Source organism: Plecotus auritus (genome assembly GCF_963455305.1).
Source record: "Plecotus auritus genome assembly, chromosome: 5".
Taxonomy (NCBI): Eukaryota; Metazoa; Chordata; class Mammalia; order Chiroptera; family Vespertilionidae; genus Plecotus; species Plecotus auritus.
Genome location: NC_137776.1, coordinates 82,133,353 through 82,159,515, shown reverse-complemented (window position 1 = coordinate 82,159,515; position 26,163 = coordinate 82,133,353). Strand labels below are relative to the sequence as shown.

The following is a 26,163-nucleotide window of genomic DNA, read 5'->3' as shown; positions in this document are numbered from 1 at the left end:
AAGACTTTGTTTCATGGTCAAGAGGAATGAAGGTCTTTAAGCACTGGTGACAGGGACAGATGTATTTTATTTAAGAAGGTAATTGTGGAAATAGCATAGAGCAGTGGTTCCCAAACATTCCTGGACATTGGAACCTCCTGGGGACCTTTTTAGACTCCCAAAGCCCAGACCATATCTCAGATTAATTAAGTCACAACTTTTGGGGGTAGGATGTAGGCATAAGTGTCTCTTGACACCTTCAGGTTATTCCAATGTGCAGACAAGTTTGGGAATCACTGAATACAGGTGGATCAGGTGTTGGGAAGCAGCAGCTCAGCAGGCCAAGCCTGCTTTGGGTGAAGTTTCACAGGGGCTACACCTACTGTTTCTGTAGGGTCCGAACACTTCAGTCCTACAGTGATAGAGTGGAGTGGTTTCTACGGAGAAAATGTGGCGTTTAAAGATGAAAGTATTTACTAGCTGGCCTTTCACAAAAGAAATACTCAAATTCATGGGAAGAAATTGTGCATCAGGCACCGAGCTGGAGAACGGGGTGCTTGGAGACAGTGGCAGTTTGGAGCTAGAGGGCAGAGTCCTGTTTAGGCTCCTGTCCTTGGAAGTAGGACATGCAGCCATAATTTGATGAAGGATCATTGTGGGGTGTAGCAGGGATCAAAGGTTTCAATATTAACCCATTTCTAAGTGAAAGGTGACAAGCACGTTGGCTCACCAAGTACAAGTGTGAGTTTGGATGGATGGGTGGTAATGCAGAATTGTAAACCATAGTGCCAGTCTAGTCAGAAGGAACATTTTCACATAAGAGAAAAAAATTGGAAGCTGTACAAGACAGTACAGAAAGATGTTTTTCTCAGAAATAGGTCAGTAAGGGCTGGAATAGTAAGAAACTAACAGTCACTGAGTATGTAGCATACATTGGGCACTTTCCAGTCAGTACCTCATTTAACCACCAAAAAACCCCTGAGAGGTTGCTATACAATCTGGTTTCATGGTGGTTTTGTTTGCTTGTTTGAGAATAAGGAAATATTCTGAGGTTAAGTAACTGGTCTAAGATCTCTCAGCTGCTGGATGGGGGAGACAAACTCAGACCTGTATTTTCCTGGGCTTCAAAGGTTGTGTCTGTGCACCATTTGCTTTTGCAAGAGTCAAGGCCAGGGCTCTGGATGGGTCCTGGGGGGTGGGCAGAATTCAGATGAACAGTGGATGGGGATGGGCCATGCCATTCTCCGGGTAAGGATTCTTGGATGTTCATTTGCCTATTAAAGTTAAGTATCATACCTTGAAGTAAATTGTTTTTCTTTTTTTCTCTCTTCTGCCCTTTCTCTAGAATAATGAAGAAGGTTGTAGGAAACCGATCTGGCTGCCCCACCATAGGAGACAGAATCGTTGAGCTCATTTATATTGATATTGTGGGACTCGCTCAATTCAAGAAAACTCTCGGACCATCCTGGGTTCATTACCAGTAAGTGCCGCATGCTGTTCTTAGGTTTGCAGAGCTTTTTATTTATTTTTAAACAAGGGTTGAATGGTTGTAGGTAGAAAGAAGCGCATTAAAATACCTTTTGAACCGTGTAGAGAATGTTTCCCATTCCTAATTGAAATTCAGACTCTCCACAGTGACTTCTTACTTTCAAGGGCTATTCATTATTTTCATTGATTTATGTTAAGAATAGAAAACAAGTGTCCAACCTCCTTTTTACCATCCCTAATACTTAGCATTCTTCTCTCAGTATGCCCACAACAATCTCATCTGTTTAATCACATAGCAATTTCGATAAAATTAGGACAGTGTCATTACTTGTGTTTCTTAGGTTTGAGATAATGACTCATTCTCTCTGCTTTTCCCCAATCAGTATTCTTGTCATTCTTGGAAGAGAAAGCTGGGGAATACCTCGCCTGAATGCCAGGGTCTTGCACTTTTTAAGATCTGCCTCGTGCTTGGGATGCCCCAAGTGTGTGTGTGTGCTGCTCTGTGGCAGTCTTTATCGTTTAGTTCAGTGGTCGCCAACCTTTCGGACCTCACGGACCACTGGTTGGCAACCACTGGTTTAGTGGACGAGCTCAGGGTTCCCTGGTGTGGGGCTGGGGCCACGAGTTAATATTTGAAACGCTTTTACATGATACACAACATAACCTAGATGACATTGGATTAGATAATGAAGTTTATTAATTTTTCAGTTTTCTTTCAATCTTTCTGAAAAAAGCCTTAGTTTGGTGCTACTATTTCTCCAACACTACTTTTTAAAAAATATATATTTTTATTGATTGTTAGTGAGGAAGGGAGAGGGAGAAAGAGATAGAAACATCAATGAGAGAGAAACATCCATATGCTGCCTCCTGCATGTCCCCTGCTGAAGATCAAGCCTGCAACCCTGGCATGTGCCCTGACCGGGAATTGAACTGGTGACCTGTTGGTGCATGGGGACTACGCTCAACCACTAAGCCACACCAGCAGGGCTCCAACACTACTCTTAACACTTGCATGCATTTTTAACAAAGTGTGATACCTGTGCCCTTGCCAGTGTGACTCAGTTGGTTGGAGCATTGTCCTGTACACTGAAATGTTGCCGGTTTGATTCCTGGTCAGGGCACATCTCCAGGTTGTGGGTTTGATCTTTGATTGGGGTGCCTGCATGAGGCCACTGAATGATGTTTCTTTCTTGCATCAATGTTTCTCTCTTTCACTTTGAGTTTAATACTTATTAAAACACAGTAACATTCTTTTTTGTTGTCTTCCATTTATTGCAGTTGACACTGGCTTTTACTTATGGTCTAAAAAAGTTTCCAATAAATTTTAAAAGGTGAAAACATTTAAATAAACATTACATTCATTCTGTAATGTCAGTGTTGTGTCAATTTGGGTAAAAATCATGAAGTTAGTACAAACTTTATCAGTGACAGTAAGTGTTGACTTGTTTAAACCAGCTTCCTAAGAGAACACTCTGAAAGTCTTTCAATTAGAACGACTTGGAACCCCTGCCCCCACCATGTGTTCCTTTTCTGTTGATATTTGGTAAAGAGATGTTTCCATGTGTTCTTTAAACTTAACCAATAAATCAATCACTTCTTTAATTCAGGTTGGTCTATAGTTAATATTATTAACTTTCATCTCCAAGGTTATGTCAGACTGGAAGTCCTTTAGAATTGAAAGAAATGAAAATTTAAAATATTAAGATTCTTCTCAGGAACACAGAGGGGAGGACACGCTACCGTGGAATTTCCTTGCAGTAGCAATGATTTTCTCACTGGGCAGAGACATGCTCATGGGCAGAGGAGAGGGATTGATTGAGAGAGACCTTGTGCTCTGATTGCCTTTGGATGTAGATTCATAAAATAGCAAAACAAAAATTTGGTTTGGGCCTGGGTAGCTCTCTACCTTTGTATCAGTTTTTCCTGGTTTGGGGTTTGCCGTTTTCTTGAAATCTTTATGAATCCAAGTCTATCACATTTGTTCTCTATTACATGGAAATAACCATCTTTTTTCTTGGTTAATGATCTGTGTAAGTAAACACACTTTTTTTTTTTCTTTTTAGCTATAACATTAAAAATAAAAGAAAGAAGGCAGTGCTGTTGTGCTCTGGCATTTTGCAAATGGCAGGCACCTGATAAATGTGCCACTGGAGTGGGCATTCCAGGCATCCCTGACCTCACATATCTTCACCATTAAGAAGGGCTGTTTGGATGGGAAAATATTATCAGTGGTAGTATTCAGTTCAATTGAAAAGGACGATTCCGTTATTAAAAGGGTCACCGTTGATTGGTATTTGGTTCTTGTTGGATGACAAGACGCATGGCAGGGGGTTTATGGCAGAGGGTAATGTCTGTCCATCCTTTAGTAAATCACCCACGTTAGTGCTGTTGGCGGGATGTCGCGTAGTCATCAGCCCTGCTATCTGGTGTGATGGCGCTCAGGTTTCATCAGAAGGCCGAGCAGGTTCTCTAAAGAGTTTCTTACCCATTTCTTCCCCTTTTGAAGATCAGAAATTGTCAGGGCCATCTGTATTCATCTTGGTTGATGGTAGATGATATGAATTCTATTCAGTGTACAGTTATCTTCTGATTTTGCATTTAGGGGCAAACCCTTGAGTTGTATTAATCTTGGGAAATATTGATCTTTGAAAATTCTGTTAAATTTATGTAAGAACCCAGGAAACTCAGTTAAATATTTTCTATATGCAACTAGTACACTGCTGGGTATACAAAACTCATACAGATCAAATCTAAAACAGTCTTCCTTCACAGCCCTGAGAACACACCAGACAGCGAGATGCAAATAGTCTAATTTATATCACGTTTTGCATCGAGCTCCACATTAAAAAGTAGGTCCTGGCAAGAAGGTTATGAGCATCCATCCCATAATAGCGTGGCTTAGAGCAGAGAGAGTATTCCAAGAGCATTTGGCATGGCTGCAGGGATCCCTGCTCGAGGAGGACAGCTGCTCGGCAGCGAGGCTAATATCTTTTGAAGCCATTAGTCTGTTTCTGATGCTACATACACACAAAAGGCGTTAGAGAAAGGGTGTCAATATTAACTCAAACAGAATTCCAACACAGATGCAGAACGTGATTGACAAGGAAAGCTATAATATTAGCCTCCTCTGTCACAGACAGAGATCAGTCTCCTGCCTCTGGTTATAAAACAAACCCAAATAAGCTAAAAACAATAGACATTTCCTAAATCAAAGCTTCAAGTGTGAGGATGTAGAATTAAAAGTACGCGAGACATGGGATCATCCATCCTATAGCCTTCCATGGGGAAGAAGCCCAGTATCAGAAGTGAGCATCTAGGCACTTTCTTTCTTTCTTTCTTTCTTTTTTTTTTTTTTAATGTGGAATGCTTCATGAATTTGTGTGTCATCCTTGCTCATGGGGCTATGCTAATCTTCTCTGTATTGCTCCAATTTCTGTATATGTGCTGCCGAAGCAAGCACTAGGCACTTTCTGACATCCAGGCTTCCAGGAATCAGGCGACTGCTAGGTATATTTACCCATTAGAGTTTATTTTAATTATCCAAATGGAAAATAACACCAGTAAAACTCCAAGTTAATAATAGAATGTCAAGCCAAAGCCAGAGAGGAGTATAGACCGTTTGAGTCAATTGCAAATAAACGGAAGCAGCCAAAGCTTCAAGGCATAGGATCCTTAGGACAGAGTGTCTATTTGTCCCTGGGGTGCAGACACAGAGCACTGTGGTCCTTGCATCCCAACTCTGTGCCTGGGCAGCGAACCTTCCAACCGCCTCGTCCTGCCTAGCGGTGTGTGTCCCTCCCTCTCTCGCAGCAACCTCCCCAGAGCTGCCACATCATCCCTCTGTTCCCACACTGCCCTCTTCCTCAGAAAAAAACATACTGGCTCCAATCAGTGCCTTTTGTATCTTTATTTTAAAAGGAAGAGTGTAAGTTAAGACTTGGGAATGTTTTATCAAGAAGAGAGCTGTTCAAAGAGCAGGAAAAACAGGCATGGATCAGTTCCTTGCATCCCTACCTTTTTCCTGGAGTGTGGACATCCATTTCTGTCTGCCTCTTGGCTGTCAGGCTGATAACACATTCTTGTTCCTATTGTGACAGTGGTCACTGTGATGATGGCCTGTTCCTTGAGTCACATGGGAATCCAGGCAAGGAGGTGTTTTCTGTGGTCAGCCTGTATTTCCCACCTGGTCACAGCCTGCCCTCTTCCACCTGCCTTTTTTTTTTCCCTCCTTGTCTAGACTGGTGATGCTGATCTCTGATGAGAACATCATCTCACCAAAATGGCAATTTACTGTTGCTCTTCCTGGAACAACCAATCTGATATTTGCACTTTTTTTCTCCCCCTGAATCATACATTAATGTAAAAATGAAAAGTTGGGCCTTGGCTGGGTGGCTATTTGTTGAAGTGTCATCCCATGCACCAAAAGGTCACGGGTTCAATTCCCGGTCAGGGTACATATCTAGGTTGCGGGTTGGATCCTTGGTCGGGGCACATACAGGAGGCAACCAATCGATATTTCTCTCACACCTGGATGTTTCTCTCTCTTTTCTCTTCTCTTCTCTTCTCTGCTCTGCTCTTCTCTTCTCTTCTCTTCTCTTCTCTTCTCTTCTCTGCTCTTCTCTTTCTCTCTCCCCCCCTTTAATCCCTCCCTCCCTTCCTCTCTCTAAAATCAATAAACATATCCTCAGGTGAGGATTTTTTTTAAAAACTTGCAAGAATGAACTTCCTGAAAGTGGAAAAGAGAAAAACGAAACTGAATCAAGTACTTAAAAATCATTGCCATCCTCTGATTCTAAAATATGGGGCTTAATCTTTATTTACTTTCATGCTTGTTGATCCAATAAGAGCTATTCAGAAGCAGTATTGATACATAACAACAGAAAATATTGTTATTTTTATTGGTCATTTATGAGCTAAATTTACATCAATGTTTTGAGAATTAGTAATGAAGTAAATGTAACCAAAATCAATACATTCTGTTTCAGTATTAATTCCTTTCTTCTGATTGGTCATTCTGTGTGCACCCTAAAGCAGAGGTCAGCAGGCTTTTCTTGTAAGGGGTCTGATAGTAAATATTTTAGGCTTTTCTGGACGGACGGTCTCTATCTCTCCTCACTCCACTATTATTGTGTAAAAGCAGCCACAAATAATAAACAAACAACTGGGTATAGCTATATTAAAAGAAAATTTTATTTTTGAATGCTAAAAATTGAATTTCATACCATTTTCACATGTCACAAAATATTCTTTTTATTGTTTAACTAAAGATGTAAAGATCATTCGTAGCTTGAAGGCTATGCTGAAACAGGCTGTAGATGGGATTTGGCCAGCCCTGCTGTAAGGCTTCGGTGGAACAGCCAAATGAAACATCTTCAGTTTCACTTCTTCAGGCTCTGAGTGGAAGCAGTCGTATTCTCTTACTATCAGACACATGAAAATCACCATTGCCTTTTGAGCAAAATTTTAAGCTTTACCTAAAATCACATACTCTAATTAACTGGTGAAAATGTTGAAAGAGATAAGGCGTGCCATGTGCTTTGAGCAGAATAGACCTCCGTCTTCATCTGTTCCAGCTGCTGTAAGATAATACCGCAGGCTGAGGGCTCATGCACAGCAAGCATTCTTCATTGCTCACATTCTGGAAACTGGGAGCCCAAGACAAGGGTGCGAGCATTGCCAAGTGAGGGCTATCTTCCAGGTCTCAGACTTCTTGAATTCTCACAGGATGGAAGGGGCTAGGGAGCAAGCAATGCAGAGTTTCCTTTATAAGGCCACTAATCCTATTCATGAGGGCTCCACCCTCATGACCTAACCATCTCCCAACAGCCCCATCTATTAATATCATCACCTTTGGGGGTTAGGATTACAACACATAAATTTTGGGGGACACAAACTATACATAGTGACCTCTAAAAATGGCAGTTCTTTATTTCTTCAACAAGTGTCTTTAGGCACCACTGTCTGCTCGGCCTGCTGGGGCACTGCAGTGAGCGTGCACTCTGCAGTTCAGCTTTAGGGAACATTTACTTATCTCTCTCTCTTTTTTTTTTTTATCCTCACCCGAGGAGGATATGTGTATTGATTTGAGAGAGAGAAATAAAAACATCAATGTGAGAGAGAAACATGAATCAGTTACTTCCTGTATGCACTCCGACCAGGGATGGAACTCACACTGTTTTGGTGTATGGGATGATGCTTCCACCAACTGAGACACCAGCCAGGTTTCTTTGGAGAACTTTATTTCATTGGTATTTGAGTCATCCTCTGAAGCACATTGTGTCTGCTGCATGATGGTCCGAGTCACATATGGAGATGCTTGGTTACACAGCTAGTCTAATACCTTTCAATGCCTGTCCAGTGGCATTTCCTGTTTAAAGTATCTGCCCTGGTTGGTTTGGCTTAGTGGATAGAGTGTTGGCCTGTGGACTGAAGGGTCCCAGGTTCGATTCCGGTCAAGGGGTCAAGGGCACATGCCCGGGTTTCAGGCTCGATCCCCAATGGGGGGCGTGCAGGAGGCAGCCGATCAATGATTCTCTCTCATCATTGATGTTTCTCTCTCTCTCTCTCTCTCTCTCTCTCTCTCCTTTCCTCTCTGAAACATATATATATATATATATATATATATATATATATATATATTTTTTTTTTTTTTTTTTTTTTAAGTATCTGTCCCTTTTTGGCAGTGCCTGAAAGAGGGATTGGAGCTTTTATTTCCAGAACTTTTGGGTCAAGGTTGCAGTTTTACCCACAGCACTTTTTCTTGCAGGTGCATGCTGCGCGTCCTGGACTCTTTTGGCACCGAGCCGGAGTTTAACCATGCCAGCTATGCCCAGTCCAAAGGCCACAAGACCCCCTGGGGAAAGTGGAATCTGAACCCGCAGCAATTTTACACCATGTTCCGTAAGTGTTCCTGTATTGCATCTGCTTTTTAGAATGCTGCCACAGACAAAGGGGAAAGAAAGTAGATGGCATGTATTAGAGGCTATGAATCCCAGGGCCCTGAGCTGTAGAAATATGTGCCTTGGGAATAATGGAATTTTTTCTCAATTACTATCAAAAGGCCATGATGTGAGCATTTAGAAGTGTTCTGGAGAAAAATGTTTCCACAGGACGTATCACAAGAAACCGTAGGGAAAGGGCTTTGGGCCCACTTTGGGTTGGCAGACACTATACCTGTTCCCTGCCCCATAGGTGCTGTGTAGGGTCCTCTTGATTAGAGACAAGGAATGGGGTTTTCTGTGGCCACACATTTTCCAAATAAGTAAACCTTAATTACTTAAGCATCAAATTTTGCATAGAAAACTGTTAGCCTTTTAAAAATGGAACTTTTATTTTATTTTTGACTCTTTAGAGACAGAGAGAGGAAGGGAGAGAGAGAGAAACATTGATTGTTGTTCACTTATTGATGCATTCAATGGTTGATTCTTGTATGTGCTCTTACCAGGGATCATACTTGAAACCTTGATGTATTGGGATCACCCTCTAACCAACTAAGCCACCCGGTCATGGCCTAAATGGAACTTTTTAAAACTGTTTCATATTTTACTTCTTAAACACGGACCCAGAAGGAAATCTTACTTCTTTTGTTCTCGTGGTGTTATTGTCGCCAAGAGCAGTGGTTATTTTAGGAGGAGATGTACTGGACACACTGAGAGTGATGCACTAACTGGCCCTCGCTGTGGGACAGTTTCTGTATTGTTTTTCCTCCCACTTCCTTACTACTACGATCAGTTTACCTCATTTCATTTAAAATTAGCTGAATACTGTGAAGCCAGATTTGATAGTGTTCATGCAAAGAGCAGGTTTGTTTTCTGAGTCAGTAGATCACGGTGATGACATTCAGTTCCGTAAACAAAAGGTCACGTGAGTAAGACAGTTCATTTATGTACTGAGAGCGGAGAATTCCCATTTTCCAACATGATCAGATCATTTTAATCCAGAGATTTCCACCTAGAATACGTATATGAGATGTGAATCTGTTTCCTCTTCCCACGTGGTTGCCTCACCCGCTTTTCTGAAGCCAGCTGAAGATGACTCTTTTCTCAGGTTGTCTAAATGTAGCAGCAGACACATGGGGCTAATCCCTGGGTATAAAGTATGAGAAGGGAGAATTGAGAAGAGTTCCTTTTAAAATCAGCTCAGAGAGATCTGTGAGAGCGTGTTCTGTGCATGGTAAATGTGACTGTTCCTGGAGCAATGCATCCTGTCCCTGGGACACAGTTTAGGGGACAAAATAATATAGGGCTTGTTGGGTGACAGATGGTCAGTCAGCATGGTACAAAGCACGTGTAACTTTGAGGGGCTGGGATGAGGTCATACAAAATAACCTAAGAAGTAACCTGTGAGTTATGCAAAATGGAAAAATGTTAGCTATGTCTAAAGTGGCCAGAATTGGTATGTATGCCCTCCACCAGATGGAGTTTTTCTAATCCCAAGGAGTGGGAATAAGTTTTTTCAGAAAGTATTATAAAGTTCTCTTTTAGAATGTTGGAATTCAGAGTCCTGAAAAACACATTTTGTTGTACATAAGTGGAGGATTTCTACAGTGTTGGTTGAATTGAAAGAAATTCACTGCTTACAGTGTAACTAGAGATGAAGACAGATTAATTCCTGTTCCCCTGGGAAGTATGTGTGTCCTAACTGACTCTCATTCAGCAGGAATCAAGGGGAAAACTGGTCCATTAGACAGCCCTTAAAAAAAAAAAAAAGAATGTTTATGTCAAAAACAATAACACCATAAGCAAATTCTTAAGCAGAGGGTTAGTATCCCTAATATATAAAAAACTTCTAAAAATGATGAGTAAAAAGTTCTACAATCCAGTATAAAAATGTGCAAAAGCTGTTACTGTTTCAGAGGAAAATGAAATTACCTCAAATATATGAAAACATGTTAACTTCACTCACAATAGAGAAATGTGTTTTCACACTGCACCAAGATACCATGTCCCACATATCAGATTGGGCAATGTTCAAAAGTTTGCTAGCCCAGCCATTCTAGTGGTGAGGCCCAGGGACAGCAGCCTGCTTCCCACCCTCATGCTGGGGGGTAGGTGTCACCACCTCGCAGAACTGCCAGTGCATCTTTCCTTGCACTGAAGAGATCCTATCTAGGAACCTATTCCAAAGGTAGGTTAAGAGAAATAGAAAGAGGCCTGTGCAAAGGCTGTTTATTGGGGCTATTTTCAATACAGACTAGAAATAACCTGAATGTTCCCAATAGGGGACTGAGTGAATAACGGGGTCTGTGGATAGAGTCTGGGATCTATCATAATAATAAAAGGCTAAGAGGCGTCACGGCCAGACTACCGATCGCCATGAGGTGGCATTGACCACTTCTCGGTCCCATCCCCCCAACCCCCGCCACCCGCGACAAGGGCGGGATGGGACTGGTGAGCGGGCTGAACTGCTGACCTCTTGATCCCGCAGGCTTCGATGGATCAACGGGGGAATTGGTGTCAGTGGCAGGAGGACCAGGCTGGCTGTCAGGCCGTTGAGATCACCAGCTCATCCCTGGCTGCTCGGGGCTCAGGCCTGCGGGAAGGCAGGCACCGGCAATTTCACCTCCGTGTGTGTGTGCAGGATCAGCCGCTGATGGAATGCACTGTCCGTTCAGGGCCGTTCACACCAGGACGGGTAGGCCACGGGGGTGTCCCGCAGCCTCCATCAGTGCCTCAAGCCCCAGTGGCAGTGGCGGCAGCGGCAGCACCCACGTGAGTGGCCCCGAGCAGGCAGCATGTTCCATCAGCGGCTGGCCCAACGTACACGCATGGAGGTGAAGTCTCCAGCACCTGCTTTCCCGCAGGCCTGAGCCCCGGAGCAGCTAGGGATGAGCTAGTGATCACAACGGCCTGACAGCCTGGCGGTGGAGGCCTGACAGCCTGGCGGTGGAGGCCTGACAGCCTGGCGGTGGAGGCCTGACAGCCTGGCGGTGGAGGCGGAGTTCGGACTGGGGACTGGCAAACGAGCAGATGGCCCGGATCGCAGGAGGCTAGGCCTAGGGACCCTATCTGCATGATTTAATCGTGCGCTGGGTCTCTAGTCTATAATAATAAAAGCATAGTATGCTAATTAGACCAGACATCCTTCCGGACGTTCTTCCTTCCAGACAAAGCTGCGGTGGGCAGGGGCCCCGGCAGAGGTGGCAGAGGCCCCTGGCCATGGTGGCAGTAGTGGCGGGCGGGGGCCACAGCAGAGCCCCTGGTCGCGGCTGCTGCAGCGGGCAGGGGCCGGGGCCAAGGGCCTTGCACGAATTTCGTTCATCGGGCCTCTAGTTAAGTGATAAAAACCAAAGTGCAGGGCTGTATGTAGAGCTACTCCCTTGTATATAAGAAGGGTATAGAGGAAAGATGTGTAAATACATTAGTGTATATAAATTTGCTTGTGTTTTCAAAAGAAATAAAGGAGAATAAATAAGCTAATACAAATGACTATCACTGGAGAGGGGTGTGTAGGGTCAAGGGTGGAAAGTAGATGTCTCTTAATATACATTATTTACACTTTAGAACCATTACTGTTTTATATAACCTAAAAAGAAAAATCAAAGAGGAAAGTATTCACTAATAACTGAAACACGTTGAAAAAAATAAACAAACCTAATAATATATCAGGTGCTGTCAATCTCTCACGCAGAGAAAATACTCGTTTCAAGTGACTTCAAAACCGTCTTTGGACTGTACATTTATAATGGGAAACATTTATATTGTTATTTGAAAATAATCCGGGTATACTGTAGGAGCCAAAATTTTCAGAATATAAGAAAGGGGAAGTATTTAAAGAATTTAACTAAAGAGTGTATAATATTCAACTTGAATAAGAAATATCAATGTGAATTTTTTCTCTTTAAAAAGACCATGTTTCCCAGCTCTTTTCTTTGAAAGGATCAAAAGTAAAGATGACTCACTAACACTCAGACTGGGATTCCCTAAACACTTTCCCACTAAAAGGAACCCCTGCTTAGATAAGTAGTTGGTTCCCGGAGTAGGGCAGGAAAAGTGCAGGATGGGACATCCTGGGAGCTGAGGCCAACCAGGGGTGGGGTAGAGGACACAGGAGCCGGAGATAGGGTAGTCAGAGCATCAAAATGAATAATCGATGCAGTGGATTGAAATCAGACCAATGACAAATAATCCAGGAGTCCCATGATACTTCAAATGAGAAAAAACCCTCAAAAAATCAATTGGTCACTTTTGCAAGTTGCTAGGATACACCTTCATTACCCTGAACAATACAGGGAAAGAATTCTACTTTGATCCTGATTTTCTAAGACAAATTGTATTTAAAGACAATCAGATAGTTGATGAGAGAAAGTTGTTAATCATGGAGAAATCGCAGCTAATAAATGCAAAAGTACCCAGGAATTGGAAACTCAGCATTGTGTAGCTGCTAATGAGATAATGGAGCGAGGCAGGATCCTCACTGGCTGCTAAATCCATCAAATAACAGTTGGTGGGAAAATTCCCCACGGATGAGACTGTCTTCAATGGAGGAACTAGGGAAATAAAGCAGCTTGAGATGTTTTATCATGTTGTGATGTGTCAGTTGAAGAATTTGCAGCAGCAAACAGTGAGCCTGCACCCTGTTTCTCAGAACTGCCCTCAGAGAACTTGGGTGCATCTTTGGGAGAGGGGCCCTTCCCTCCCCCAAGACAAAGGGGTGAGGTCCAGTCCAGTCTAGCCCTGTCTTTCCCACAAAATCTTTGATTACCTCGCCCTTTGGAGAAAATGTGGCTATGCTAGTGGTCTGATGTGCAGCTTTACTGGTGCTTAGCATATGGGCTGATAGTAATCCTATCTAATAATCCTATCTAATAAAAGGGTAATATGCAAATTAACCATCACTCCCTCACAAAGATGGCGGTGCCCAGTCCTCTCAGCCCCACCAGAGTCCCCCAGTCCCGGGGGGACGGCCGCTGAGAGCGGGCAGCGTGAGCGGTTTGGCGAAATGCTTGCTTCGTGAGCGGCCTGGCGGAATGCTTGCTTCGTGAGCAGCCTGGCGAAATGCTTGCTTCGTGAGTGGCCTGGCGGAATGCTTGCTTCGTGAGCAGCCTGGCGAAATGCTTGCTTCATCGCCTCTGGCCAGGCCGGGGCACAGAATGCTTGCATCGTCGCCTCTGGCCAGGCCGGGGCACAGAATGCTTGCCCCGCAGAGAGCTACTGGTGCACAGATTTGTGTGCAGGGCTACTAGTCTTATATAATAAAGAGGTAATATGCAAATTGACCCTCACACTGTAACACCGCCACAAGATGGCGGCACGCACAGCGAGGGTGGGGCAGTGGGGATGGGGCCAGTGGCTGCTCTGAGCAGCCTCCACCAGGGTTCCTGCGACCCCGCAGGGGCACGGGGGTCCAGGCGTCCACTTCATGTGGCTCCTGCCAGGGTTTCCGCAGCCCCTCATGCATGCTGTGGGGGCAGGGCCCGGCAGCTGCTCCACGTGGCCTGGTTGCAGGGCATCAGGGTGGCACTCCAGGACTCGGGGCAGTCCCATGCCGGGGTGGGGGGGGGTGCTGGGCTCGCATGATTTCGCGCAACAGGTCACTAGTCATTACATAATTGATGTACAAATATGCTTGTGTATTGCGGGTACACTTAGACTGTTTTCCATAGTAAAGAGTTAGAAAACATGGAAATAGAGTGTTGTGCTTATAGGATCAAGTGTTCAGGTGCAGCTGCCTGTCCTGTCTGTGAGACATAGTATGTTCTGGCACAGGTGGTGTGCAGAGAGGGAATGAGGAGGCCTGGTCAGAGGCCAGCAGGAGGGTGGAGAGAAAATCACACAGGGGTGAAGCACTTGCAGGAGCAGTGAAATGACCCAGCTGCATTTACTCTCAAATATTCAGAGCTGTTTCTATTTCTACTCTAACTCATTTCCTCACTAAGTTGGTGGAGTTTCTTCAGGTTGAAAGCCCAGTTTTTCTTTACTGTTTTGCCCTAAACCTCAGACCTTCCCTGGTACCATCCTCTCCATGTATCCTGTTGGAGGTGGGACAGCACAGACTGTTTCTGATCTCTCCCCAGGCAGCTCCGCAGGGCCTAGCCACTGGTCAGACAACACAGATCTGTTGAGTGTCTTTTCCCAAGAAGCTGAGAGGTCAAGTGGCTCCTCCCTTAGAGCAAGCCCTTGCTTCTGCTTGTCCACACTCTAGCTGGCCTCTGAGGGAGGCACGAGGACCTCCTTCCTGCCACCAAGCTACTCCTCCTCAAAGACCATGGTGCCTTCTCTTTCCCCACTGAGTCAGGGCCAAAGTTCATAGCAAAGCATTCAAAACCCATGTCTCTCGGGTCCCCTGCCCCATATCCCCCACGTACCCCTCCCCGGGTCCTGGCCCAACCTCCCAGAGGCCTGCTGGCGTGGAAGGTGCCGCCCAGATTCCTCACCACTCCTGCCTCCTTCATATCATCCTGAGAGCAGAATTTTTTTAAGGGTCTATTTAAATGTCTTTCTCCATCTTCCAATGAAATTTAAAAAGACACACGACCCTATTACAGAAACAAGGAAAGCCCCTCCCCACCAAAAATGTGTCCCGTATACCAATGCAAGCATTATCTTTTACGTTGGTTTAACACACACACTAAAATTTTATATCACCTTGTCTTCCACTTATATAATTTTTTAAAAAAATATATATTTTATTGATTTTTTACAGAGAGGAAGGGAGAGGGATAGAGAGTTAGAAACATCGATGAGAGAGAAACATCGATCAGCTGCCTCCTGCACACCTCCCACTGGGGATGTGCCCGCAACCAAGGTACATGCCCTTGACGGGAATCGAACCTGGGACCTTTCAGTCCGCAGGCTGACGCTCTATCCACTGAGCCAAACCGGTTTCGGCTTATATAATTTTTTAAAACCATCGTTTCCAGGTCTGTTTTTTAGTTCAAGTGGCTAGCTCCTAATTTGTATTTATTTGGAGATGCTTTTGAGAATTAATTGTTGCTTTTTCTGAGCTTTCCAGGGATTTGGCTTGACCCTACATGTAGGCATCACTTTAGCTGGTGGCCTTTAGTCTGCCGTGTGTGCTGCTTTCTCTTAACTCCCAAAGGTAATCTCTTTTATGTTTTCTCAGTGCCAAGCAAGATATGTTACTAGTATACTTCAGAAAGAAAGCAATCTGCCCATGGAGAAGGCATTTGTCTATACAGTTTAGTAGAGAGAAATAAAACCCCAAGAATATGACTTTTAGCTTGAATTGTCCAGTATTTGGGTAATTCTAATGATCTACCTGCAGACACCCTCTCTCACAGCCACATTTGGCTTGTGTAAAGCATCATCAGTGGTGAAACAGTTACCTAATGGAGTTTTTCCTTCTTTCCCTGGAGACTGGCTGGAAATAGCAATAGCAGAGATGATTAAATTCCTTATTCCTAGTTTTAGGCAAGTTTCATTTCAGGCCTATATTTACATTCTACAGTGGAAAACTTTGAATAATGTTTAGTAGTCTGTCTGCTTAACAGCCTCACTCTTCATATCACTATCACAGAACATTTTCTTATTTTCTAGCAGGGTCTGCCTCTGTAGGTTTTTCCTTTAGTAATGGACTAATTTTTTGAGTACCTGCAACATTTCAGCTGTCACTCACAATATGAAGACACTAAAGAATTGGCCTTTTTGGATGCTCACAGTCTCTAGTTACAGTAGAGGCTGGGGAATATTCAGCTTTTCTCTGTTTGTGTGGTAATTCGAGGCAGGAAAGATGGAGATATAATGAAGTTGAGTGAAGCGATTGGAGACCTGGGAGGTGTTAAATTAGTCTTTCCACTTCATCTCCAGTCCATCTTTTTTTAACAACCTTTTTTCCCTATCTCTCCAAGGTTGTTCTTTAACAAGGGCTTAAGAAGTGACTAAGCCTAATTCATTTGCTGCTCATTGTGGGAGTGAATTGGAATTGTAATATTTTGGGGTTGTTACTTTTATCACTTGTTCAGTGTATGTACTGACCATGCACAGTGTGCTGGGCTATGCGGGATGCTGAGGTGTCTGCTCTCCAGGTTTGTTCCTTATGGGGCAAGAGGCATATGATCAAAATTAAGATTTTATCATACCTCCCCTTTAGACATCAAAGCTTCGTTGAATGTGGCTGAGAGGACCTCAACATCAAGGCAAAGCACATCCTGTTTGTTCTGTCACTCACTTCGGGGGCGGCGGGGGGAGGTTTGAAAGTGTTGGTTCACAGTAAGGTGACCAACCCATCCCAGTTTTCAAGACGAATGGCTGCATTGTGGGAACACCCTCTGTCCCACACAAACCAGATGGTTGGTCATTCCATTTCATAGTAAGGGAGATGTGTAGGGTAGAGCAGAAGGTTATGCAAAGGAGGAGGGAAGAAACTAAGACAACTGACAAAAACCCATTCCCTGGGCAAAATTAGAGGAAAGGAAAGCAGTGCAGGGGAGCAAATGCCTCACTCTTGACCTCCATGGTGACTGCAAAATAAAGCCTCCAGTTCTCCGTGTTATATCCCTTTAGCTCACCGAATGCACTCCTGGTGTTCTCTCTCCTTTGAGATTCTAGGTGAAGTGTTGAGAATGGATTCATGGCCTTTTTGTTAAAAAGCTGCAGATGAAGAACTAATTGTACCAGTTCATCAAATTAGGATTAGGATTTGGTGAGAGAGAGGGGCCAAGTCACTCATTACTGGCCACCAGCTTTGTGCCTATACTTGACATACATAATCTCATTTAGTCCCTGTTATTCAAGTTAAGCCCCGGAAGTTTTAATCTGCCCAGAATTGTAAGTTCAGAGCTGGGATTTGAACACAGCACTTCCCAGCCCAGGTCATTCTTCCCCGATGCCCATGGTAGAAAGATCAAGACATACTTGTCTGGCCTCATCTTCTCTTTGCTCCAGTGAACACACCATGGAGTCTTTAAGGAGGACACCAGGTCCTAGACCCAAACTTCTTGTCGGGATTCAGGCACCATCCAGCTCCTGCCCACCTCAGGTGTTGTCTTGCCTCCTCTTGGCCCTTAGGTGCCAAGTTCTCTCTGCCAGCCAGACTGTTTGATGTGCTGCTTTCTTGTCTGGAAGCCTCTCTCCTTCACTCCTCCTCACCTGCTCATCCTTCGGGAGGCACATGTCCCCAGGAAAGCGTTCCCTCTTGAGCTGGCTGTCCTCTCTGAGGCTCTCATAGCACCTGTGTTCCAGCCCAGAGCCCACTCTGTGAGCCTGCAAGCATGATTCAGTGCCTAAAGTGGTAACCTCATTGGTAATAAATATCTGTTGAGTTAATGAGTAAAGAACAATTACACCCACTACAAAATGGAGTGAATTAAAATGTAAGTCAGATCATGACACCCCTGTGCTCACAGTGCCATGATATCTGCCATAGGGAAAGACAAGTTGTGCCAGTGGCTCAAGGCCTGGTGTGGTCTGGCCCGCGACCTGCCTGGCCTCATCTCTTACTATGTGTCTTTTTTCTCACTGCTTTCTAGTCTCCTTGCTATTTCTTGGATGGCCCAGGCACACTCCTACTCTAGGACCTTTGCATTGATTGTTCCATCTTCCAGAACGTTCTTTGTTGTTCCTTTGACTTCCCTATCTCCTTCTGCAGGTCTTTAATTCAAATGTCACTTCACTGAAATTAATTCTTACTCGCCCATTGTAAATGCTTTATTTTCCTTCATAACTATATCACCAGCCAGCATTTATGCATCACTTAGTTTTTTTTATTATTTTCCCCCTGTAATCTGAGGAATGTGTTAGTAAGGGTTTTGTCTGTTTCCTTCATTCTAAAATTCCAACATGTTGAAGAATGCCTGGCACATGGTAGGCATTCAGAAAATATTTATTGATTGAATTAAATTAAATTGAATGCTAAGGCCTATTCTGTTTTTACTCCATGCAACAAGGTAGGGAAGGGTAAGAAGTGTTGCACAGATTTCAGATTCCAGAACCTTCCTGAGGCAACTAGGCTCGTGTTGCTCTCTCTGTCTCCCCACAGAATTCATGCACGTGGTTAGGTTTAAAGAGTTGTTCAGATCATACTGAATGTCATTGACCTTCTAACTCTTATTTCCCCAAGGACTTGAACTTCCAGCCACGTGTGTATGCAGAATCAGATCGAAGTAGTGGCTTGTCAACAAAGCAAGAGTTTTATTTATTTGTTGCCTGGCAAAACAAGAGTTTTATTTATTTTTAAAATATATTGATTTCAGAGAGGAAGGGAGAGGGAGAGAGAGAGAAACATCAATGATGAGAGAGAATCATTGATTGGCCACCTTCTGCATGCCCCATATCAGGGATCAAGCCCTCAACCTAGGCATGTGCCCTAACCAGGAATTGAATCTCTACCTCATGGTTCATAGGTCAGCACTGAGCCATGCCGCCTGGGCAAAAAGCAAGTGTTTTAGAAACAAGCCTTCCCTTTCATGTCAGGGGCAGATCTGTTAGCTTCAGCTAAGGGTCAGTTGCTTCCATGTACGGTTTTCTTTTTAGGCCCTGACAAGCAAAGGGGCTGTTTGTGATTTAAACAACCCCTTTGGCCTTTAAGTTGGGCCGGGAGGGCTCTCAGTGCTGTGCAGACCAGTGAATAATAGAATCAACTTGCAATTTCTTCTACAGCCAAAGTCTCTTCATGTGCGATGTTCTCTCAGGAGTCCATTCCTCATAAATTGTTTTTTGACACTTGAAAATTTTACTCTAGTGTGCTTCTGTCAACGGTTCAGCCACTTGTCTTTTTAACTCAGCTGTTTATAATAGTTTCCCCAGCCCATGTCCCAGCCTTTCAAAAAAATCGGTTCTGGTAAAATTCAAAGCAAACATCACTAACTTTCTGTGTACAGTTTTTAAAACCAGATTACTTCTTATGTGATGTATCTTTATTTTTCAATAAAGTTTTTTATATCATGCCAGTTTCATTATCCTAGAAATTAGAATCAACAATGTGAATATGATGGCAGGCAATAGTCTCCTTCTGTTTTAACAAAATTTTTTCAAATATACGAAAAAGGTGAGAGAAATGTACAATAGAAACCCACAACCTACACTCTACAATTAACAATTTGCTTTATTCTATGACATATCAATCCATGAATATCCATCAGTTCTCTCCATCCATCAGTTTACCTTTATTATGCATAAAATAACACTTAATCCTTAGATGTTTTAGCATGATACCATTAGCTAGAGTTCAGTACTGATTACCAAACCAATTGTGTTTATTTCTTTTTTATCTGTAACATTACTTATTTACTACTTGTCTCTCGACCTGAATATAAGCTCAATGAAGGGAGCTTCATTCATGCTTGTCAGTTCACTGATTTATCATCAGTTTATAAGCTGTTGCCTGGTTCATAGTACGTGCTCAATAAATGTGCTGATGTTGAAGGAGTGAAGGTATTTAAAAACCTGTGATGTGCCCAGCCTGTGTGGTTCAGTGGTTAAGCATTGACCTATGAACCAAGAGGTCATGATTCTATTCCCAGTCAGGGCTCATGCCCGGGTTGCAGACTCCATTCTTAGTGGGGGGCGTGGAGGAGGCTGCCAGTCAGTGATTCTCTCTCATCATTGATGTTTCTGTCTCTCTCTCACTCTTTCCCTTCCTCTCTGAAATCAATAAAAATATATATATTTTAAAAACAAACCTGTAATGTTAGGATTTTAAAAGTTTGTATCACTGATTTGTTTCCCTTCTTCCCAACATCAACTTTTTGTTAATTTATCAGTTCAATAAATATTTATTGATCACCTATAATATACCAGACCTGAGCTAGGTTCTGGGATAGAGTGATGAGCTTCCTTGAAAAACAGGCTTCGGTTTGGGGGCTTTTGTATAAAGAGCATGATGGTAGAAGTAGTTTAGGCATAGCTGCTCTGCCTCGTAATGTAGATCTACCTACAAATCAATCTCATCAGCTAATTAAGCATTTCTCGTTGACTTAATAATGCATTCAAAACATATTTTCTGTATTTCTACTGTGCTCTGGACTCTGGGAATTCATAGACACTTAAACATGGCTCAGTCCTCAGAGAGCCTGCAGTCTGTCAGGGCAGATGGTGGTGTGTAGTGGGGCTCTAACTCTTCATGATCTGAGAGGAAGGGGGAATCCCTCAACTGGAAGGTGATGGGTGCCAGGACTTAAAGGGAGGAGGAAGTGATAGATGTGCCAGACATGTGTCAGCACAAGATAAGGTGGGAAAGCATGACATTGGGAACCCTCAGAAGGTCTCGTGGAACAGCAGTATTGGTGGAAGGGTGACCTGAAATGAAGCTGAATGATAGGTGTGTGCCCTGCTTCATCCTGGCGGGGTCTCTCAGCAGGAACCTGCTATCTTCACGTATTCCTTTCAAAGACCACCTGTTCAAGCACCACAGAGGATGGATTAGAGTGAGGGAGCAGAGAGAAAGGGGCAAGGCTGGAGATTCAGAGACTACTTATACATCCACTACAGAGTTTACAGGGGTTCAGTGATCTGTGTGATATGCGTTGGATATACCAGTGAACTGACAAGCATGAATGAAGCTCCCTTCATTGAGCTTATATTCAGCTGGGGAGACATGTAGATCGTCAAGAATTGGGATCATCTTAAATGTCTGTGGTAGGGTGTATCAAGCAGGATTTATGTCATCTAGACTTGATCATAAGGATTTGTTGGCTCTTCCCACTGGGAATTGTTGAAAGCGGCTTTAGACAGCTTAATTTGGGGCTTGGAAGATGTCTTTATTCTCTCCATGTCTTGGCTTCGCATTTCTCTGGATTGGCATCATTCTCAGGCAGCTTTCCTCACATGGGCACACAGATGACATCTATAGCTCTCGACTTCTACCTTGCCATCTCTATAAATGGAGCAAAAGGACAGTGACTTCAAACGTAGCTCTGACTGGTCCTAGAGCAGTGGTCGGCAAACCACGGCTCAGGAGCCACATGCAGCTCTTTGGCCCCTTGAGTGTGGCTCTTCCACAAAATACCACGGCCTGGGCGAGTCTATTTTGAAGAAGTGGCATTAGAAGAAGTATAAGTTTAAAAAATTTGGCTCTCAAAAGAAATTTCAATCTTTGTACTGTTGATATTTGGCTCTTTTGACTAATGAGTTTGCCGACCACTGTCCTAGAGCAACTGTGATCGGCGGGACTTGCATCATAAACCCATCTTTCAACTAAGCTCAAGGTCAGGTGGAGCCCTCTGGATTATGTGCCCTATTCTCAGAGGCAGGGAGAGTGGGGACAGCGGAGGGGTCAGGATTCTGTCTGAATGAAAAAGATTCGAATGGCCTGGGAGGAAGGTCAGTTAGTTCTACAGAATAATGCTGGCAGCCCAAAACGTGGCATCGTGGCTGGTGAGATAAGTCACCCACTGAAGTATTGCTTTAGCAGGCAGCGATGAGCTATGGCTATTAACCCAGAAAGGCACCTGTGGCACATTGTGTAAGTGAAAAAAGTTCCCAAAAGAGTAGATATAGGAGGATCCAATTTTGATCTGAGGATAAAAAAAGATCCCTTAGTCTAGGGCAGTGGTAGGCAAACTCGTTAGTCAACAGAGCAGCAAACCGCGGCTCGCGAGCTGCATGTGGCTCTCGAGCCGCAGTTTGCCAACCACTGGTCTAGGGAAAAAGCCCATTAACAGTGGTTATGTCTAGGTGGTAAGATGATGGATGACATCTTTATTTTCCTTATTATCTTTCTCTGTTCTCTGAAAAAAAGTTTTACACTGAGGGTATATCTCTAGTATAATCAAGAAAAAAACACCTTTATATTTCGGGAAAAAGAAAACTTAACTATTGCAGAAGCCTTGGTAAGAATTGATGAGGCCAGAACTAAGAATGGTGGAGAGAGGAGGGGAGAGTTGAGAGAGTTTTGAGAAGCTAATCCTCAGGACTTGCTGATTGGCTGGCTGAGGGAGGGGCCCAGGCTGGCTCTGGGGTCTCTGCTCTTGGTGACCTGGAGGCAGGGGGTACCAACACTGTAGGGCCAGCTGTAAATAAAGGCCAGCTGACACCTGTTAAAGCGAATATTTACACTTCTTAGAGATTTTGAGGTCTTGGTGGAAAAACAGACCTTGGAGATTTATGCCACTGAAAGAAAGATCCATTTGACTCAATAAAATTTTTGAATTACATTTTAAGAAGAGGACATTATTACTGCATGGTGTACATATAGTGTATATCTCACTTATTCAGTAGTAGTAAGTTCTGTGAGGGCAGAAAATCATCTTTTGGTTGGAATCCCTCAATACCTAGTATGTAATCTGGTTGTAGAAGTGGTGCTTTAAAATGTTTGCCATTGAATGAATTACTGAAGCTAAATTAACATTAGTTTTTAAGAGAAGCCATCGCCATAATTTGCTCAGGAAACTCATCAAATTGATTTATAATCATTTGTAAATAGGCACTTCCAAAGTGCTTAAAATAATGCTTTCCTTAATTAAAAAAAATGTTTGTCCTAAATTATTTTAAGACCATTGTTAATATTTAGCAAATCCCCTCTAATTTTTAGATGTAAAAAACCCAGCTGGGTCCTACCTAAGGATGGTATAATTTGCTGAAGAAACTGATATATTTTTATGATATATTTTCCCCTGTCTTTCATGTGTATTTCTGTCTACCTTATAATATTATTTGCCTCCATAGAATGTTTACCACTATAATTCACACAGCCCAGACAATACATTATTTGGACTACGAGGCTCTATATTAGAAGTGCTTTAAGGAGCTTGGGCTCTGAAACCAGCTGGTCTGGCTTTGAATTCCAGCATTGTGGTGTGTAGACATGGGCAGTTTAAGCAACTCTCTCTGTCTTTCCATCTGTACAAACATGTTACTGGGTTTTCATGAAGATAAAATGAAGTAGTCACTAAAAAATACTTAGCACAGAACTCGGCACGTAGTCAGAACTCAAATATCAGCCTTCTTTTAAAAACCATTTGTTGCTCAGCCATTGTAGCTCAGTGCTTGAATATGGACCCATAACCAAGAGGTCACTGGTTCGATTCCAGGTCAGGGCACATGCCCGGGTTACAGGCTTGACCCCCAGGAGGGGGTGTTCAGGAGGCACCCAATCAATGATTGTCTCTCATCATTGATGTTTCTCTATATATATCCCTCCCCTTTCCTCTCTAAAATCAATAAAAACACATATTTTTAAAAAGCACATTTGTTTATCTCCTGGGATGGAGTGATTTCCAAAAGTACAGGATTTCCTGTGTCTCATTTGTGATGGGATTTCTTTGATTTCCCTTGAAATATGTAAATACCTTATCTTAGAAACCCGCCCAACACAGCTCAAGTCTGTGTTCCCATCTTAAGGCAGAGCAAAAAGGCAAAGCATGAATCTCCACAAAAAGGTCATTTCAGGTAGCATCAGCCTGTACTTGGGCTTTTGATTCATCACCATGCAGTACCCAGCTGCCCGCCAGCTCCTTGAAAGTAACCTAGGCCTGCCCTGCTGTTATTTCCAAATCACCTGTTGGGCAGGTGTAGCTGAGCAGCCCTGTTGCAGACTCCCAGGGTCCTGTGGCAGGGTCCATGCATGGTACCTGGGAAGAAACACAGAGGGTCGGACCATTCTCATGACATGTGGTGGTGCTGTTCGTAAACTCTGCTGGTAGTTCTCCCTAAGTCTCACCTTCAGCTGCATTTACTGGTTGTTGATCCTCAAGTTCACATCTCCAGACAAGAGAAAAGAGTTGAAATAAAGTGTTTGGATGAAAACTTAAATAGATGAGAAGTAATCTTTGTAATTCATTCTTTATACAGTGTCAAAGTTGATATTAGCACCAAATTATGGTCACAATGCAACAAAGGCCTGCCATTCCTCTCAAGTTTTAGAACACATTATTTACTCGCCCTCCCTCTCACTATTCAGACTATGCCCTAGAGCAGCGGTCACCAACTGGTGGTCCACGGACCACTGGTGGCCCGTGAGGTCCGAAAGGTTGGCAACGGCTGCCCTAGAGGGCTCTTTCACACAAAAATATAAAAACGTATCAGTTGTTTTTTCCTTTTGGGGTTTGACGATCGTTTTATTTTTTAAAATACACCTGAGTGTATTTTAACATGAAATAAGACCTATTGTTTTCAATGCTAGATTGTTGCATTTTTTTTCAAAAAATGCCCACACAGGGACTAGATCACTGAACCTGCATGAAGCTTTGGTCACCACATAAATTTCCTGAAGATAAAAAACACAACCTCAAAGGTGTCAGATCCTATTTCAGAGTTTTTACAATTAACCAAAGGTTTACAGAGAAATATTTGAAGCTGCCTTCTGAGTTCTGTGGGCTCACTTCCCACCCCGGGTGCCTTCAGTCCCCTCCCCCTCCAGCTCCTCAAAAAAGACACCAGCAATGATGGCCTCTTGTTGGCAGTATAATTTATTCAGTAATTTACTTTCCAGCCAACTGCAGCCAATGTCATCGCCTCTGGGCACTTGTTCAAAAACACAGAAATGAAATAACAGATTGGCAAGACCACGGCAACACCCCAGTCACAACCCCATTATCTCCTCGTCTGTCACACCCATTAGGCAAAAGCCTGGGAGACTGGATGGTGATAATGCAGTATTTATGCAGCCCATTCTATCCCCACAGTTCAGGCTTCCCGCCAGGGCTCCTTCCTTCATCTTCACTCTGGGTGTTAGAGAGAGGGCCCAGGCTTCCTTCCGCCTTCATCTTCACTCCAGGTTTTGGAGAGAGGGCCCTGAGCCTCAGATCCCTAGGCCTTCCCTGTGCCTGCCCTGCCCACCTCAGGGTTGCCGAGCTGATTCCCTGCCTGGAAAAGGGCTCCTGAGTCCTGAGAAAACGAGCCAGACAAAGGAACCCACTTGCTCCGTTTGTTGAGCACCCACCAGTGGAAGAGGTCATGTTGAATGAATATGTGCCATGTGGATTTTACTGAATGTCCAGGATCGCTCCGCTTATGTTATTTATAGCTGCTCTGTGCAAGTTAGCTTAAGACAGAGTGGTGGCTTCATTTAACAGCGTGGGGCCATCTCCTTGAAAAGCAGGGTGTCTCTGGACAGAATGGATGTCCAGGAGAGGAGGGTCTTTTTAACCAGAGAGAATTGTTTTCTGATTGTTGTCTTCCGGGGAAATTATTTTAAAATTGTAGGCACAAGAGACAAATGTCTGAAGAGGGTTAGGGGCTGCATTTCTCCTTGTCAAGTTAAACTAGTGAAGTTTTAGAGCTCGACTTATGAGAGATCCAGAGGAAAATGCCTCTTCTCTTCCATAGTCTGTTCTGTAGACCAGACACTGTCTTTGGGGTGGTTGGCTGTTTGGGGTGGTTCACATCCCAGTGGGCTCCGCCTTTTTATTCTTTATTCCGTTCATCAGTTCATACAGCCCCTTAATTACGTCTTTCACTAATAATTCTTAGAGGGTTGGATGATGATGTTTGGTATTGTCCCCAAACCCCCTTTTACCCACCTGGATGGTGAACACAGCTGGAGTCTGAATAGGGTGTGTGGGGCTCCTCAACAGCACCCCAACCCTATTGAGAACCACTGATTCAGCCCTGCTCCCTACAGAGTTCTGGTTACTAGTGGTAAAGCGCGGATGAGGGCATTTCTATCAGGAGACAGTAGCTTTGTTCTGAGGAAACAAAAAGGAGGAGAGCACACAGCTGAATGCTATTTAGACAAATGCATTTTCCACTAAAAAAGCAGGATTTGGCTCAGGTTAATCCATCTTGAAGAGAATTACTCTCAGTGAAAGTTCTGCTGGGGATGTGTTAGGGCAGTGGTCGGTTTGCCGCTCTGTTGACT

At 43.6% G+C, this 26,163-nt stretch overlaps 1 protein-coding gene across 3 annotated transcripts in view; it reads left to right on the top strand.

Moving 5' to 3' along the window:
• The window catches only part of MGAT5 (alpha-1,6-mannosylglycoprotein 6-beta-N-acetylglucosaminyltransferase), a 409,267-nt gene that overhangs the window by 282,538 nt on the left and 100,566 nt on the right, over positions 1-26,163 (top strand). For all 3 annotated transcript variants that reach the window (XM_080670056.1, XM_080670057.1, XM_080670058.1), the window contains 2 exons: positions 1,325-1,459; positions 8,234-8,367. In XM_080670056.1, coding sequence (XP_080526182.1) covers positions 1,325-1,459; positions 8,234-8,367 — 269 coding nt within the window. The remainder of the gene's footprint in view (positions 1-1,324; positions 1,460-8,233; positions 8,368-26,163) is intronic.